We start from the raw sequence: 15,808 nt of genomic DNA, 5'->3' as shown, positions 1-15,808 counted from the left end.
GTTTGCCCTATATAGATCATGGAACAAGGGCAAAAAATTGCGTAGATAGCATTTATGCTGTTACAGTTAGAGAATTCTTTGCGTTCATACTTGATGTCATTGTGCATGAATTCCTTGCCCTCTATACTGTCGCACATGGAACAGTTACCACATCTCGCATGCCCAGTGAGTCTTGGTAGTCCCCAGAGTGTATCAATTGTGGTAATTTTTTCAGGAGTGGGTAATGCTGCGCATACCAAATGGTCTTTTAAATTCTTGGACTTTTTAAAGGCAAACAAAGGTCTGTCTAGTTGGAGTTGGTCAGCATTCAACACAGGCCAGTGTTTTTTAATGCTCTTTAATGCTCACCAAGAGCATTAAAAAAACACTGGCCTGTGTTGAATGCTGACCAACTCCAACTAGACAGACCTTTGTTTGCCTTTAAAAAGTCCAAGAATTTGAAAGACCATTTGGTATGCGCAGCATTACCCACTCCTGAACAAATGACCACAATTGATACACTCTGGGGACTACCAAGACTCACTGGGCATGCGAGATGTGGTAACTGTTCCATGTGCGACAGTACAATAGAGGGCAAGGAATTCTTGCACAATGACATCAAGTATGAACGCAAAGAATTCTCTCACTGTAACAGCATAAATGCTATCTACGCAATTTTTTGCCCTTGTTCCATGATCTATATAGGACAAACAACACAAAAGGTGCGCACAAGAATGTGCCAACACCGGAGCAGAATACGATGTAGGACTGCTAATGCCCCCCTTGTACATCATTTCACTGAACAAGCCCACACAGAAATGGACTTCAAATGGACTATCATTTCTTTGGTAAAACTCCCTAGCCGCGGTGGCAACCTACAGCAGCTGTTGAACAAAGAGGAACTACGCTGGATACTGAAGACAAAAAGTCTGCACACTGGCCTTAATCGGACTGAGGATTGGACCTCTTTGATTTAAGTATCATGAAATGGAACTTTGATATGAATCCCTTTCAGGCTTTGAAATTACTTTTTCCCATGATGCTCTGACTGGCTTACTCATAGTTTCCTTGCACTGTTTTTATGTCAATAATCGAATTTTCCTAAAGATCTGTGAATTCCTGGCATTAATGTGTTAATTGTTCCTGCACCCTTGTCACTGCATGTTTGGTGTGATTGTCATGTAATGGCCGGTTTTACACTCGTTTTATTTATTAGCAAATTAGCACGGACTTTCCGACCGTAATACACCCGTCATGATTGCCTCTTTCATAATGTGTACCCAATCCAAAATGGCCGACAGCTTTTGCTATGCGCCCATTGGTCCGCAGTCCCCACGTGACCATACAGTTTCACTACATCGCGTCTATCGTTCCGAGTAGACGCCGCGCTGTATTCTCGTGCCTGCAAGAACTCCCATTGTGGACTTGCCGACTGCATTGCCAGGTAAGACCACCCCCGCCTCCTGGCTTGTTTCTCTTTTCGATTTTCCGAAATATATCGGCATTCACGCAGCTCGCTCATTTTCTGTCTCAAAGGACCCTGATATCGACGGCATCTTCCCTGTGGGTAAGCTGTAACAGCGTAGCACCTTTACTTCAATAATTAGTAATACCCCTCCACTTTACCATATTCCTTTCCCTCCCCTCACAGATTTCAGTCAACCCTTGGATACCCTCCATGGTAAGGCCCTTTGTCGATTGTCACGGCCATTATCTTGGTTTTTATCAGATCAGCCTCACTGACCCTATACATTCTCCCACAGAATACTGTCGAATATTGTTTCTTGGGTTGAATCCCCGCCTTTTTTCAGTCTTACTTAATCGGTAAGCTGCTCATCCTTGTCACTACAGACCTTGACCCGTGCGTCTCCTTTTCACCCCCTCTAGCACTGGAATGCACAGCCACAGTCCTCCACTCCTGCGACGATTTATTCCTTGCACAATCACGCATTATTGTTCTACCCTCTCCTGAACCAGTCGGAGTCACCTATTTTCACCAATGGGACGTTGCGCCACTAGCCTTGCTCCTACCGTTATGCACACTGCTTGTATTCAGCATGCATTACACTCCGCTGCCGTCGACACTTTGGCATGGTATGAGTCATGCTTTGTATATGCAGTTGTAACAATGATATACTGACCTGTTTCTTCCTTTTTATGTTTCTCTTTTATCTTTTTCTTATGGTATGGCATATTGATCTCTACATAAGTGAGACTACTGCAAATGTGTACTCTTAAGGCAATTACCCTTTGTCCTGAGGATGAACCAATATTGTTTGTGGTTCGAAACGTCGTCGACCCAAATGCATAGTTGATACATACTTTTCATGCATATGTGTATGTTATAGATTGTCTGTTATATGATTTACAATAATCAGATGACCTGCTATTGCCTACTACTTCCTTCTTGCTTATGTTCTCTCAGTGTGTTAGTCGGACATCGGCTGGTGTCCCGCTTCTATCACACGCAGTGTTTCATTGTTTTATGACTATTTTGTATTAGGGTAATAAATTGTCCGGCTGGACATTCCCCCAAAAATATAGTTCCATTTGGTCTATATTCATTCTCCTTAAATGTTATTTTGTCTAAGGACCCCTGTCTTTGAAATAAAGTACCTACCCATGGTCCTTAGCATATTGCACCTTGGGTTCCCTTGTCTTGGTTAAATAGCACCACATTAGCTGGCCTACCTAAAGCATCCACAGCACCACTAAAAGCTTGTCTCAACGCAGCGGCAAGACTCATCACTGGATCTAGGAAATTTGATCATATATCTCCTCACCTGAAAGCACTAAACTGGCTACCTTATGAAGCCAGAATTCAAATGAAGATGGCATGTATTACCCACAAAGCGGTCCACTATATCACGCCAAGATACCTAGCCAAGAAAATTAAGCTATCGGGAGGTAACAGACCAACTAGAAGCGCCAAGGAGCTGCTGTTGCGGCCAGCCTTTTTCCGAAAGAAAAAGACCCATGACCGAGCGTTCTCTGGAGCTGCCCCCAGAGTCTGGAACTCACTCCCTCCAAGCATTAGGAAGATTCAAAATATTGTAACATTCAAACGGGAATTGAAGAGCCACATGATGAGTAAATACCCTGCAAAGGGAAGCCTACTGATCGCTGGTATGAACATTTATGTCAGCAGAAGGGTGGTCCTCGTCATGAATATTATGAAGATTAATCATTGACAAGTGACTGACTCCACGTACAAGCCTCAGCTGTATCCTTATCGCTACCTCATGTCTATGTGAACTTATAACTGTATCTCACAGCCAAAACTATATAACCTCTACCTCACCTTTGTTTGTCTATATGGACCGTGACATAAGCTAAGCCTTACTCACCTCTTAATGCTAATTGCACATGCGTTAGGAATATATATATTTAGTCACTCCCTCATATCCATATTTTCTTCTACCTCATATCTGTTTGGTTTTATAATTGCTATTATATTGTCAATCTGTAACCTACCCTCTATGTTAAGCGCTCTGATACCCACGGGTCTTGTTCGCGCTATACAAAACACTATAATAAATAATTAAATAAATAAATTTAACTCTGTCTGTATCAATAGGTGCCTGAATAAGGTAACTGTGTTCCATGATCTTTAGTAAAGGAAAAGTACAAGGTGGTTTGTAGTCCGTGTAGGAAGCTGGCTCTTTAGATAGTGGGCAAAAACTTGGTACACTGTGTAAAGAGTACAGGAAACCCTTATTGGTTTACAGAGGCAAAAAAGATAACACTACATGCTCTCTTCTGTGGTAGTGTGGGCGAGCAGTTTATGCTTATCAGAGTGTGCTACTAAGAATTTGTTGTACTCAGAGGCAATATATGAGACAAACTCAAGAATAAATCCAAGACAAATTTAGAAAAACAAGTAGTATCTTATATCAATTTTGATACCAAGAACTTCGTTATCAGGTAAGTACTTTGTAAAATATTGCTTTTCAAAGATAAGTAAACAATTCACTTAAATGCGTCTTGACGCAGCAATGCTTCCCTATGGTAGAAAAGGCATATGTTGCATACAGATATTTGCGTTTGGTTTCTGGTGTCTCCTTCAGGACATTGGACCATTGCCCCGCTACGACCTTAAGTGCCACTAGCAGTTATTCCTTACCTGCCCTGGGGCATCCAGGTGCAGAGGTGCTGGTTGGGTTGGTAGCTTTGCGTGCTACACTGGTGGAAAGAAGTTGGCCACCTAGAAACAGGCTGCAGAGGGAAACTTGCGGAGGGGGGTTGGGTCACAAGAGTCCTGAAAACAAAGGGGCGTAGCTGGTTTGTCGGTACCAGGGTTGGGGCGCTCAAGTGTAGAGAAGAAAGGTCTACTGGTTTATGTGCATCCTTGGGGCCTTGCGGTTGTCTGTTTCACCGGTTGAGGGTACAACATCAGGACAGCTGGGCCACTCTGAATGTTGGCCTCTGCTGTGCTGACGTACCTCGATTGCTGCTCTGTCTCGGTGCTGTTACAGGGATGTGGAATTCCTATAGCCCGACTCCCAGGACATATTGTTTGGGGTCAAGGGCAACCACTTTTAATGTGTATTTTCGTGCTTGGGACAAGTAGGCCCAACCCCTTGCAGCACAAACCCTTTGGCTGCCAGTTTGCAGTACCACATTAAGGATCAGGGAAGGGCACTGCCTTCAGTTAAGTTAATATGTGTGTATATGTTAATGCTGTTCATAGTTTTGTTTATGGTTTATCAATTGAAAGCCTTTATTTTTAGAGTGAGCGCTCGAAGTAAATGTAAATTCTGATGCACTGCTGACAGTGGTTCCAATATAAAAATGTGTACACACGATTTCAAAGTTTAGCAATATGAGGCTATGCATATTGCTCACAGAATGCTCTCTGATTAGATGCAATTATTTGCAGAAGCTTGAAAGCAAGATTAATGATTCTTTACTTTCAATATAAAATGTTACCCAAAAAATGAAAGTAGGAAAAATAAACAATTTGCTAAACTACTGTAAAATTTCAGGTACCATTTCTTTGCAGCATCATTTATTAAAATGTGTTGATGCATGCTCGTAATTTCCCCTAAAAATTCATATAGGAAAATCAGTGTAACCAATTTCAATAAGATTATGGGAAACATAAAATTAAACAAGCATTGGCAAATCCAGTACATCTGAAATTGGTGGTCAGCTTTTTATTTGGCATTGCGTAACTTGTTTTGGCCTGGTTTTTGTTAAACCTTATTGATGTGAGAGCTGGCGGGCCCTCACCATTATAACAAACATTGGCAAAAGTAAAAAATATTTTTGGTCTCAAAAAAGCACACGCTGCCAAATTAGTTACTGGCACTGAACAAAACTACTTGTGAAAGAGCAGACTGCTGTCACTCTCAGTGAAGCCAGCAGATACAGAGAGTGAGAGAGAATTTTAATACACACAAAAGGTCATGGTTAACACCAGACCAAAATGTGGGGCCCAATTATTAAAGAAAGTCTCAAAAGTGCACCCTTGGTACATGTCCTTGCATTAAGTGCAGCTATATGTCTTTCATGAATTCACAAGAAATTCCAGAAGTAGGGCAAGAAATAATACTCCTAGAAAATTTTTATGAACTGCAGTTTAGCATGAGCAATTTTGCATGTGTAGATTTGCTCATGCGAAAACCTGAGTGTTTGCAAGTTCATTTTCCCTCCAACCACTTTTTTCCCAACTCTGGAAGAAGGTTTACATCTGCCTTTGTCAGGAATGAATTTCCAACATTTCTCAGTATTGGAAAAGATTAGAGAAGAGTTGTTGAAAACCCTTAAAACATGCAAGTTAGATGGTTTTCACAGATCAAAAGGGCATTCCAACCCTGGAGCTATTGCTTACCACTACCTTCAGTCCCAGGATGTGGATCTGTGGAAACGTGCTAACATAAAGGGATTGCTAGTATTCCAACACTACTATGTTATGAGCCCTGGCATAATTGGAAAGGCTATATAAGAGCTCTTATATAATGAGATTGCTACCATAATTTGTCACCGCACTACATGGCACTAAAGGGACAAGTGGATTTTGTTCCAGGACAAGTAGATTTATGAAGCAACCTGCCCCATGGACAAGTAGATATTTTACTAAATTCCACACCCCTGGCTAGCTACCCCATATGGGGTTTTGAAGCTCTTTTTTGGCGAGTAGCACGCTGTTGAATTACTACAGTGAAATATGAAAGTAATTTGAGTGGTGGATATGTTAGTCAATTATTTGGATTGAGAAGGGTTGGGGAGTGATCGAAAAGGGAAAAAGCTTTGCATTTATATAGCGCTTGTTACCCCTGATTGGGCTTTGAAGCTCTTTATTGGCGAGTAGCACGCTACTCTGGAACCCATAAAGGATTCGATTTATAGATTTATTTATTTGAGTGATCGGTCTTTTAAAAACAAAAACCATTGCACCAATGACATTTATAATAGTACTAGTACATACTTATATAAATACGTAAAATCATTATTAGAATTTTTACACTGGTGATCTAAAACATACTACCATACATCAATTATTTAAATTTTTGTTTAAAATTGAGATTTGGGAGTTCTTGTCTTTATGACAGTCTATTACGATCTCCACGGAGTTTCAGCCAATTTCCTTTAAATACACATTTAAAAGTTTCACCCCCCTTCATACTAGAGGGATTGAGGCCCCGTCAAGCCAGGTGATTACGGCTTCCCTGCACGTTCGTATGTTCATACTATTCAGTAGTGCTTTTATTAGTGACTTCCATTCTTTTAGTAACTTCGGGCATACACAAAAATATGTTGGATCGATTTGTATTTGTATCCACAAAGTCTGAAGTCTCGATTATTACTGTTATCCTTCCATGCTGGGATTAAATATTATGTTTCCCACATGCCAAGACGCAGCCTCATACATTGATGTTTTAGGGTAGGCCAGAATTAGGCTGATAAATATTCCTGTGGCTTCCTTTTTCCATATGTGCTGATAACCATCCAGGCATGCCGTCTTAGGAGTAAGATGTTCTCATCCGTTGAGTGAGACAAGAGTTGTATTGTGGTGTTAATTAATTTGTTAAAATCCTTTTTCCCCTATGCTGAGATTCCAAATGTCTTGCGCAGAGAGATCCTCTATCACCTGGTTTAAATAACTACCCCAGGATCCGGGTATCCTCTTTTCTTTTTGTCTTCCTATTTCTTTCCAGCATAGTTGGTCTATGGACCCGCTTTCAGAAGCACGTAACCTCCAACATAATTTAATAAAGGCGCCTTTGCTTAGAAATACCTGATTTTGTAAGCCAAACTCTAGTCGCACCTGGGCTGGCGATGCACATTGTTGGGTATGAAAAAATCTTTTTTGTAAACTTTTGTTTGTATTTTGTTCAAGGCAGGGATGTCACAACCTTTCATTATTTCAGTGCCATAGGTTACTGTTGGCATTAACTGTGCCTGCATGACGGTTAATAGGTTACCGTATGATGGACAACTTAATTACTTTTTTAGGACGTTAAGACCATATAGAAGTGTGGCTCAGGGGTTAGAGGCGGCAGACCCGGAAGCTGAGATCGGCCCTGGACCAGGGTTCAATTCCCCGCCTCAGCGGGTCTTGGGCTAAAAATTCCACTGACTCGATAATTCTCCCTCCGGTGCCTTCTCGACTCACGGGTTCACACTCTGCGACTCTGGGCAATAGCTTGCTTAATCTCCACAACGGCCCCACGCGGCGGGATGCCTGGCTTTCACCTTGTGGATACCCTGCCGGGGTTATCTCACAGGGGAATACCAGGACGGGTTCCCTAAGCAAGCGCCGGGGAAACCCACTGCGGGTAGCTGTGCGCTATATAAGCTCAAATACATTTACATATCAGATTTTGGGATTTTGACCTCATTGAGGTGAGCTGTGATTTATAGCTCAATTTTTGGTCTACCTTGAACCTAAGATATTTATAGGAGGTGACCGCTTCACCTTTTTTACCCTCTATATGCCATATGAATCTCTTGTATTTGGCATCCACCAACCGCACAACCTTTATTTTTAGTAAATTCATTTCTAGCCCTTGTGCTGACAAATATTTGGCTTAGGCGCTCATTCCTCGTTGTAAGCCGATTGGAGTTTGGCTAAATAGTACTAGGTCAACGGCGTACTGAGGGCACCGGATTTCCTCTTTGGCTATCGATGGGGGATGACTATTGGTTTCCTGGAGAGCGTCTTCAAGATCAGATATGTACAGATTGAAAAGAGTTGGAGCTAACACGCATCCCTGTTTCACACCATTCTGGGTGTATATTTTCTTTGTTATCCACTGACCATCCCCTAACTTTACCCGACTCCATGTACACGAATATAGTTCTCTGATGGCATTTAATAACTTTGTTGGGATGCCCCATCTGTCCAGTTTTTCCCATAAACGTTTACGGGGCACACTGTCGAAAGCTTGCTTAAGGTCCACAAAACAGGTAAATAAGCGGGTGTTCTTAAATCTGGCTTTTTCGGCTAGCAATGTTAGAGCCGTTAGATGTGTTAGCGTGCCTGCTCCAGCCCGAAACCCTGTTTGAGATCTTAGGATGAGGTTGTCATTGTCTGAACATTTTTTCAATTGGGTTAACAAGCAGCTTGCATATAACTTTGCTTCAACGTCAATTAAAGCGATCAATCTGTAATTTGTCGACTTTGTTGAGTTTCCCCCTTTGAAAATTGGCTGGATGATGCTTCCCCTCCATGAATCTGGGATTCCATTTGTAATGAACAACTCCTTGAAGAATGGAGTAAAGTAATGGGCCCAATATGAGGCGTCTTCCCTAAAAAGGGCATTGGGGATTCAATTGGGGCCTGGCGCGGCCCTCTTATTTTAATTTCTTTATAATTTTTAATAATTCGCTTACTTCCGTTAATTCATCGAGTTTTTGTGTTGTAGGGCGATATGTTTGTTATTCAAGTTGATAACCCCCAGGGGAATTTGCTTTTTTCGTTCCTCGCTCCTCCTGCAATCCTTTTTTGCTGTTTGACTGACTGATGTTGATTTGGGCTTCGGTTCTTTGTACTTACTCATTATGTGTGCTACCGATGTATCTTCATTTATCCCTGCATTTTGATGTCTATTATTCTCAAGTGTCAGTGAATTTATCTGATACCAGAAGTGTTTTCCGTTCATAAAGGATTAGTGTTGAGAATTAGTATAGTGAAATATGAACGTAATTTGAGTGATGGATATTGAATAGTTTCTTACCAGTCGGTGTAGTTTTGCAGCTTGAAGAATTCTCTGGATTCATATGCTGAACACCACTCTGCCATCCAGTGGCCAGGCCCGGAAACGCCGCACTTCCCTCCCCTTCCCCCTTTTCCTTTGTGGTTGGTGGGCGTCGACACACCACCACCCGGCGTCCCCCCTGTAACGCTGACGGTCCCCCCTCCCCAGGAAGTCCCTGGTGGTTTATGAAGTTAATTTGGTATCAAAGGTGACCCTCAAATTTCTTGCTTTCTGTATTGGAAGGGCAAGCGGCCTGAGGTTGGATGTCCACCAGGTGGTGGTCCAGAAGGAGGAGTTGTTACCAAATAGCAACACCTCTGTTTTTTTTCCAAATTAGGCTTTAAGTAGTTCTTCTGATTCCAGTTGGCAATGCTACCCATACGGATATTGAAATGTTTGGCCACTTTACCAGGTTCAGATCAAACAGATACCACTATTAGGGTGTCATCGGCATACGAGTATACCCAGAATCCACAAGATCGAATAGGTTTGGTTAGTGGAATAATGTAGGCTTAAACAGGGTTGGACTTAATGAAAATCCCTGAGGCATTCCACAGAGAAGCGTAAAGTGGGTGGAGGTAAAATCCTTCAAAGCCACCATTTGCTCTCAATTTGACAGAAAAGACCTAATCAGTATGAGAGCTGTACCTTTGATGTCTTTCCTTTCAAGACGGTGGACCAAAGAGGGCTGGTCAACCATATCAAATGTGGCCAACAAATCCAAAAGGGTGAAAGCCGCATTGTTACCACTAACACGATGGCTCTGATCTCTTCCGTGACACCCAAATCCTTCTCTGGGCAATAACTCGTCTTCTGGGTGACCAAGGTACACTCCAACAACTCTCCCGGGCTCAGCGAACTTGGGTGCAACTTTAAGCATCAGATCCTGGTCCCTCCCATGACATCATTTGACAGAGAGGAGAAGATTCTTGGCTACCAACTTGCCCCAGCAGACTTCTCAGCTCTTGTAGCTGTGCTGTGAGCAGGAGGTCAGCCAACTGACCCTTGGAGTCTCTTGGCTTTGGCTGAGCTGCGGAGACGACATTTCCACAAAAAGGACACATCAGACATAGTTCTTCTTCTTTACTAGTCACTAGGTTCAGCAGGTCCAGTCCACACCACTCTCTTTGCCAATTCATTGGTGCAGCAAGGCAGTCCTTCTTTGGTCCTTCTTCCAGTCCAGTTGAGATATGAGTTCTAAGAACAGGGGTGCCCTATTTATGCTCAGACAATGCCCTCAAGACTACCGGGATCCCTATGGGCTACATTGTTCCCGCTCTCCTGATGACCACTTCTTGGGAAGTTTAGCATCTGTGTATTCCAGAATGCACCATTTTGCCCACTCCCAAAATGGCAGAACCATTATCTCGGCTTGCAGTGCTCTCTTGCCCAACCCAGAGATGTGGCTGCAAGGGGGCTACACGCCCCTGAGAAACTGGTTTGGCAACTGGTTTCCCCTTTCTGTGCCTAGTGCCAGCCTATACAACTAGGCAATGGAGCAGCCCTTTTTCCAAGTGTTACTCATTTGCCCTTCAAAAGAGGCTTCTACTTTGAAGCTCGCCTCTTGGGCCAACATCCGTTTGATTTCCTGCAGAAGTGAGGTAACACCTCTCTCTAGTGCAGGCTTTAGCATGATTCCCCAGGAGGGCAGAAAGTTGTTCAGGGACAGGCCCCTTGTGCAACTGGGCGCAGGAGACTAAAGGCAACAAATGGTAACTTTGTAAACGTTGCATACTGTAACGTGTTACGTTCAATCAATCAATCAGGGGGTTTAAAAAGCGCGCTACTCACCCGTGGGGGTCTCAAGGCGCTGGGGTGTGTGGGGGGGGTGGGGGGCAGCTCCATATCAGTCGAAGAGCCAGGTCTTGAGGTCCTTCCTGAACGTGTGCAGAGTCGGGGAGCGTCTGATGTTCACAGGGAGCTCGTTCCAGGTCTTGGCTGCGATGTAGGAGAAGGCTCTCCTGCCTGTTCTGTTTCTGCGGATGCGGGGGACCTCTGCCAGGGCGAGGTCGGCGGAGCGGAGGTTCCTCTTGGGTACGTGGAGGGATACTCTCTCGTTGAGGTATTTGGGCCCAATGTTATTTAAGGATTTGTAGGCGTGTGTGAGAAGTTTGAAGGTGACCCTCTTCTCGACGGGGAGTCAGTGGAGGTCTCGTAGGTGTTGGGTCATGTGTTCGTGACGCGGTGTCCGAGGACGAGTCTGGCTGCGGCGTTATGGATGATTTGGAGGTTGTGTAGTACATTTCTGTTGATTCCGGCGTAACAAAACTTGAGGGGGTCTCCCTGCAAAGCATGTGGAAAGGCCCCCACCGGGCTCAATCAGGAGCTCTGCAGCCAGAGTGCTGTGCTAAGGGGGCCCCTGGAACTTGGGGGGGCCCCCTGCACCGCGGGGGCCTGTGTTACACCCCTGCCAGGAGGCTGGGTGGGCTGCTGGGGCAAACCCTGACTGCAGGTGAGGCGAAGCTGCAGGGTAGAGTGCTGAACTGGACCCAAGGTCTAGGTTTCATACGCGCCCCCAGCAGCGGTCGTCATTATGTAGGGGAGTGGGGGTGGGACCAGGTAGGGAGGCGGGAGCGGAGACTGTGTCGGGGTGGGAGGGGCTGCAGGGGCAGCAGCGGCCGTAAAAACGGCTTTGGGAAGCGATTGAAAGTTAAAAGTAGAACTCAGGCAGTACGGCGGATTTCCAAAGCAACACAATCCGAAGTGAACACAAATGACAGAGACACAATGAACCGATCACCAGGAGGCTGGGCAGGCTGCTGGCGCAAACCCTAACTGCGGGGGACTCGAGGCTGCGGCGGTGAGGCGAAGCTGTAGGGGAGAGTGATGGCCTAGACCCAAGGTCTAGGTTTCACAGGCGCTCCCCGCAGCGGTCGACATTTATTTTGACTTGAGAATCAAATTGGGCTTAATGTAACGAGTTGTTTGACACCTTGGAGTATCAACTTTGGTCGCACTGTTCAGATGATAGCACAGCTGAGGGATAACACAGTACTCGCAAATGGGGCGACCAAGTCTTTTACTGTCAAGAGCGCATAAAATGCGTGTTCTGCCCATAGAATGTTCTGCACCCTGCCTTCAGGCTCATTAGGCCTGCCATAGGGATGACTAACTCATATTGCAAAGGGAGGTTTGGCTTTGTGATTGCTTTGTATGGCAAAGTCGGGCAAGCAGTTTTAAACTGCACTCCCAGTCTGCAGTGGCAGACTAGTGAGACTCGTTGTACTTAGGTCACACACAGGGTAATACAACCAGTGCTGCAATCCCTGGGGTGAGTCTTTAACTTACATGCCTTGGGTACCATACACTAAGGACTTACAGATAAGTTACCATATGCCAATCTGGTATAGCCAATGTGACATACATATTTTTGGGGCATGACGCGGAGGTGTGGTAAGTAGGCCAACGTGCACTCTCTGAGTCAAGAAAACAGTAGCATCAGTCCAAAAACTTGGAGGTGATCATTCAAAAAGGGGTATTTCCTTATAGGCAACATAAAGATGGCGTGGAAAGTTGATGCGCTGTGGTGTGTAAAAACTGTAACTTAATATGTGGACTGCATCACTTTGATGAGATTAGGAATGCAGTAGGTGTTGTGTAGTACTGTGTTATGTGTATCCTGAGATTCACTTCAGTATTGCAGAATCATTTTTGAGTTGTAGTCCAGTGTCTTGCCTTCTGATAGGCTTAGTGCAGCGTACAACACCTATGGAGGCTGAGTCATTAAAATATGTGACACAGGAAGAGGTGGTTGAGTGGTGCTGTTCAGTACAAGACATTGTGGGAGGCTTAGGGGCACATAGAACATGGAGAGCTGTACTTTAGAACAAGCTAGTCTAGAAATGTAGTGCGCTTTAACCCCTTCGATGCTCATGATGAGCTCAGCTCGTCATGAGGCACGGTTGAGCTGTGCTGATGACGAGCTCAGCTCGTCATGAACAATAGGAATAGACATCATGCAACACAGGAGGGGAATTGCTGCAGCAGCGATGGTGTTAAAGAACCGTTAGACAGGTTATTCTGAGCTACACATTATTGGATGAAGCAGTTTAAAGCAAATCATTCCTGCAGTTAAAGTACAGCACAAAGTTGCTATCAGCTTTTACAAGTCACTGCGATGACCCACATACATTTAATGGGTGTACATTTTTCTGGGATGCTTCTTACCTCTTTCTTTGGTCTGAATTTTCAGGTTGTTCCACTCCTGTCGTGGAATGTTGCCAGCAAAAGTGAAAATTGAAAAAACAGGTGAGATATGAATTCTGTATCTTAGAAGTTTTATGCTGTGGTAAAGACATTCTGTCCAGAATCGTGTTTAGTTTCTTTATTTGTACTGGCCTTTTTTCAAGATATAAAGGCTGTGCTTGTGTGTTTGTTCATTTGAATTTTCTCATTTAAGGTTGAGACACCTTTCACATTAACGTGCCAAACAGCTCATGTACTTCATACGCCAATAGTTAATCTAACAATTGACAACATAGATCTCCCTTGAAGTGCTTCCTCCACCTCAATGCCCACAAGGGGATCCCCACTGAGTGATACTGCCCCTTTCTGACAGTCTTCCTTAATGTATGAGGGTACCAGAGCGGATTGTTTAATCAATTTCAGGCTTCTAGAAAGTCTGCAACCCATTTCAGTATGTTCACATATTATTACCTTGTAGTCTTGATTTAAAATGTATGCAATATATTTTTACGGTAAACTGCATAAGCCACGCCACAACTTTCAAGCGAAAAAATATTTCAGGTAGTTTTAGAAAATCTAGAGGAAAAATTACATTGTTCTTGGCAGGCTATCCACTGTCCACGTACTAACAATCAAAAACTAGTTCAGGGTTAGTCAGTCAATGTGCAATTAATTGGCCTCCACCTTTGTTAAATCGTTTCAATTCCCAGGACTTCAGGTATATGCTCAGTTGGTTTTATGTTTCCGCTGCTAGGAATGCTCTGACTGGAGCGCTGCAAAGCACCTGCTTCACAGGATCCTGCGCTGCTGCTTCTGAGGGGAGGTAGAATGACGTTTGCCATGATGCTGCCTGTGGTTCTGAGACATTTGCCTGTGTACATGCTAAAAGTAAACACAAGGAGATGATGGACGGAGGTCTGAACTTTTTAAGGCACTCGCACCCAGTCACGGATCTGGGTTGAATCCATCATCGTTCTTTAGCTCACTTTGCCACCCCAGTTCAGACCCAGCCATATGTAAATCAGTCTTGACCCTGTTCCTCATGGGAACAGTCCAGCCTGAACTGCCAAGCTAGGTCTTCCCTGGACCGCAAACAAGCATCCTGGAACCGGTTTCGGAGTAACACCCCTTATGAGCCTGGTTAGCTTAAATCCAGTGGCAAAGTGAGCAAGGGACCGACGTCTGGCAAAGCAAACACAAGGAGATGATTGACGGAGCGCTGAAACTTTTCAGACATTCACCCCCAGTCATAGATCTGGGTTGAATCCATCATCGCTCTTTAGCTCACTTCGCCACCTCAGTTCATACCCAGCTATATGCAAATCAGTCTTGACCGTCTTCCTCAGGGGAACAGTCCAGGCCGTACTGCCAAGCCAGGTCTTCCCTGGACTGGAAAGAAGCATCCTGGGGCCGGATTAGTTGTAACACCCCTCATCAGCCAGGTTAGCTTGATACCAGTGGCAAAGTGAGCAAAGGACCCATGTCTGGGCATACCCTGCCAACTTAGGGCACACAAAGCAAACACAAGGACATGATGGACAGAGAGCTGAAACTTTTCTGACACTCACCCCCTATCACAGATCTGGGTTGAATCCATCATCGTTCTTTAGCTCCCTTCGCCAACCCAGTTCAGACTTAGCCATATGCAAATCAGTCTTGACCCTGTTCCTCATAGGAACAGTCCAGCCCGACTGCCAAGCCAGGTCTTCCCAAACTTCAAAAAGTGTCATTACTGTGTCCCTTGCTTTTATTTTTGCTAAATAAGTAATTTAATTTTCTTTAGTGGTCTTCTTTCCTTTGGTACTATATCAACAATTAAGAGCCAAAAAGAACTTTCATTGTGTAGTGGCCCAAGCTCCACCTATGTCACGCTGTCCCCTTCTGTGAGAGATCCTGATCTTGCTTCACTAGTCTAGGTGCTGTTGTTTAATATCTGTGTTAGTCCCACTGACGCCATCTCTTTTTATACCTCCACCTGCCCCAGAGCTGGAGACCGGAAATGCCAGGAACCGCCTTGACGCTGTCCTGCAGGGTCTGCTTGAAAAGAATGACGTGGACCGGTAAGCAAAGGGTCTTTGATTTTGTCATTGCATGAGATTTATGAGGGTGAGCATGAAGGAAACTATATATCAATTGGAATGCTTGCTTTCTGTAGAGTTGAGGGTACTGTTAACAGCTTTGCCTTTTGTAGGTCCGGTACTAATTGAACAGGACACAAACTGAAAGTTGTACAGAGCTGAGATGCCACAATGCTACATTTAAGCAGAGTCGAGATATCACTAGATACTGACTCAAATTTACTCCAGGCTGGAATATCACTGTCCTTTGGGCTGTACATGTAGAAATAACCCAGATGGGACTTCCGCTTGCCTGAGATATTGCATTACAGTTCCACAGCCATATTACTGCTCTGAGATAGATTGCTTACCAGCACAGGTACA

The 15,808-nt window shown here is 44.3% G+C and overlaps 1 protein-coding gene across 1 annotated transcript in view; it reads left to right on the top strand.

Moving 5' to 3' along the window:
• LIN37 (lin-37 DREAM MuvB core complex component) overlaps positions 1 to 15,808 on the top strand; it is a 234,446-nt gene that overhangs the window by 22,990 nt on the left and 195,648 nt on the right. The window contains exons 2-3 of the mRNA XM_086929986.1: positions 13,375 to 13,430; positions 15,352 to 15,427. Coding sequence (XP_086786112.1) covers positions 13,397 to 13,430; positions 15,352 to 15,427 — 110 coding nt within the window. The 5' untranslated portion in view covers positions 13,375 to 13,396. The remainder of the gene's footprint in view (positions 1 to 13,374; positions 13,431 to 15,351; positions 15,428 to 15,808) is intronic.

Source organism: Lissotriton vulgaris, chromosome 7 (genome assembly GCF_964263255.1).
Source record: "Lissotriton vulgaris chromosome 7, aLisVul1.2, whole genome shotgun sequence".
NCBI lineage: Eukaryota > Metazoa > Chordata > Amphibia > Caudata > Salamandridae > Lissotriton > Lissotriton vulgaris.
Note: the sequence above shows the minus strand (reverse complement) of the source record. Positions and strands in the feature narration are given on the sequence as shown.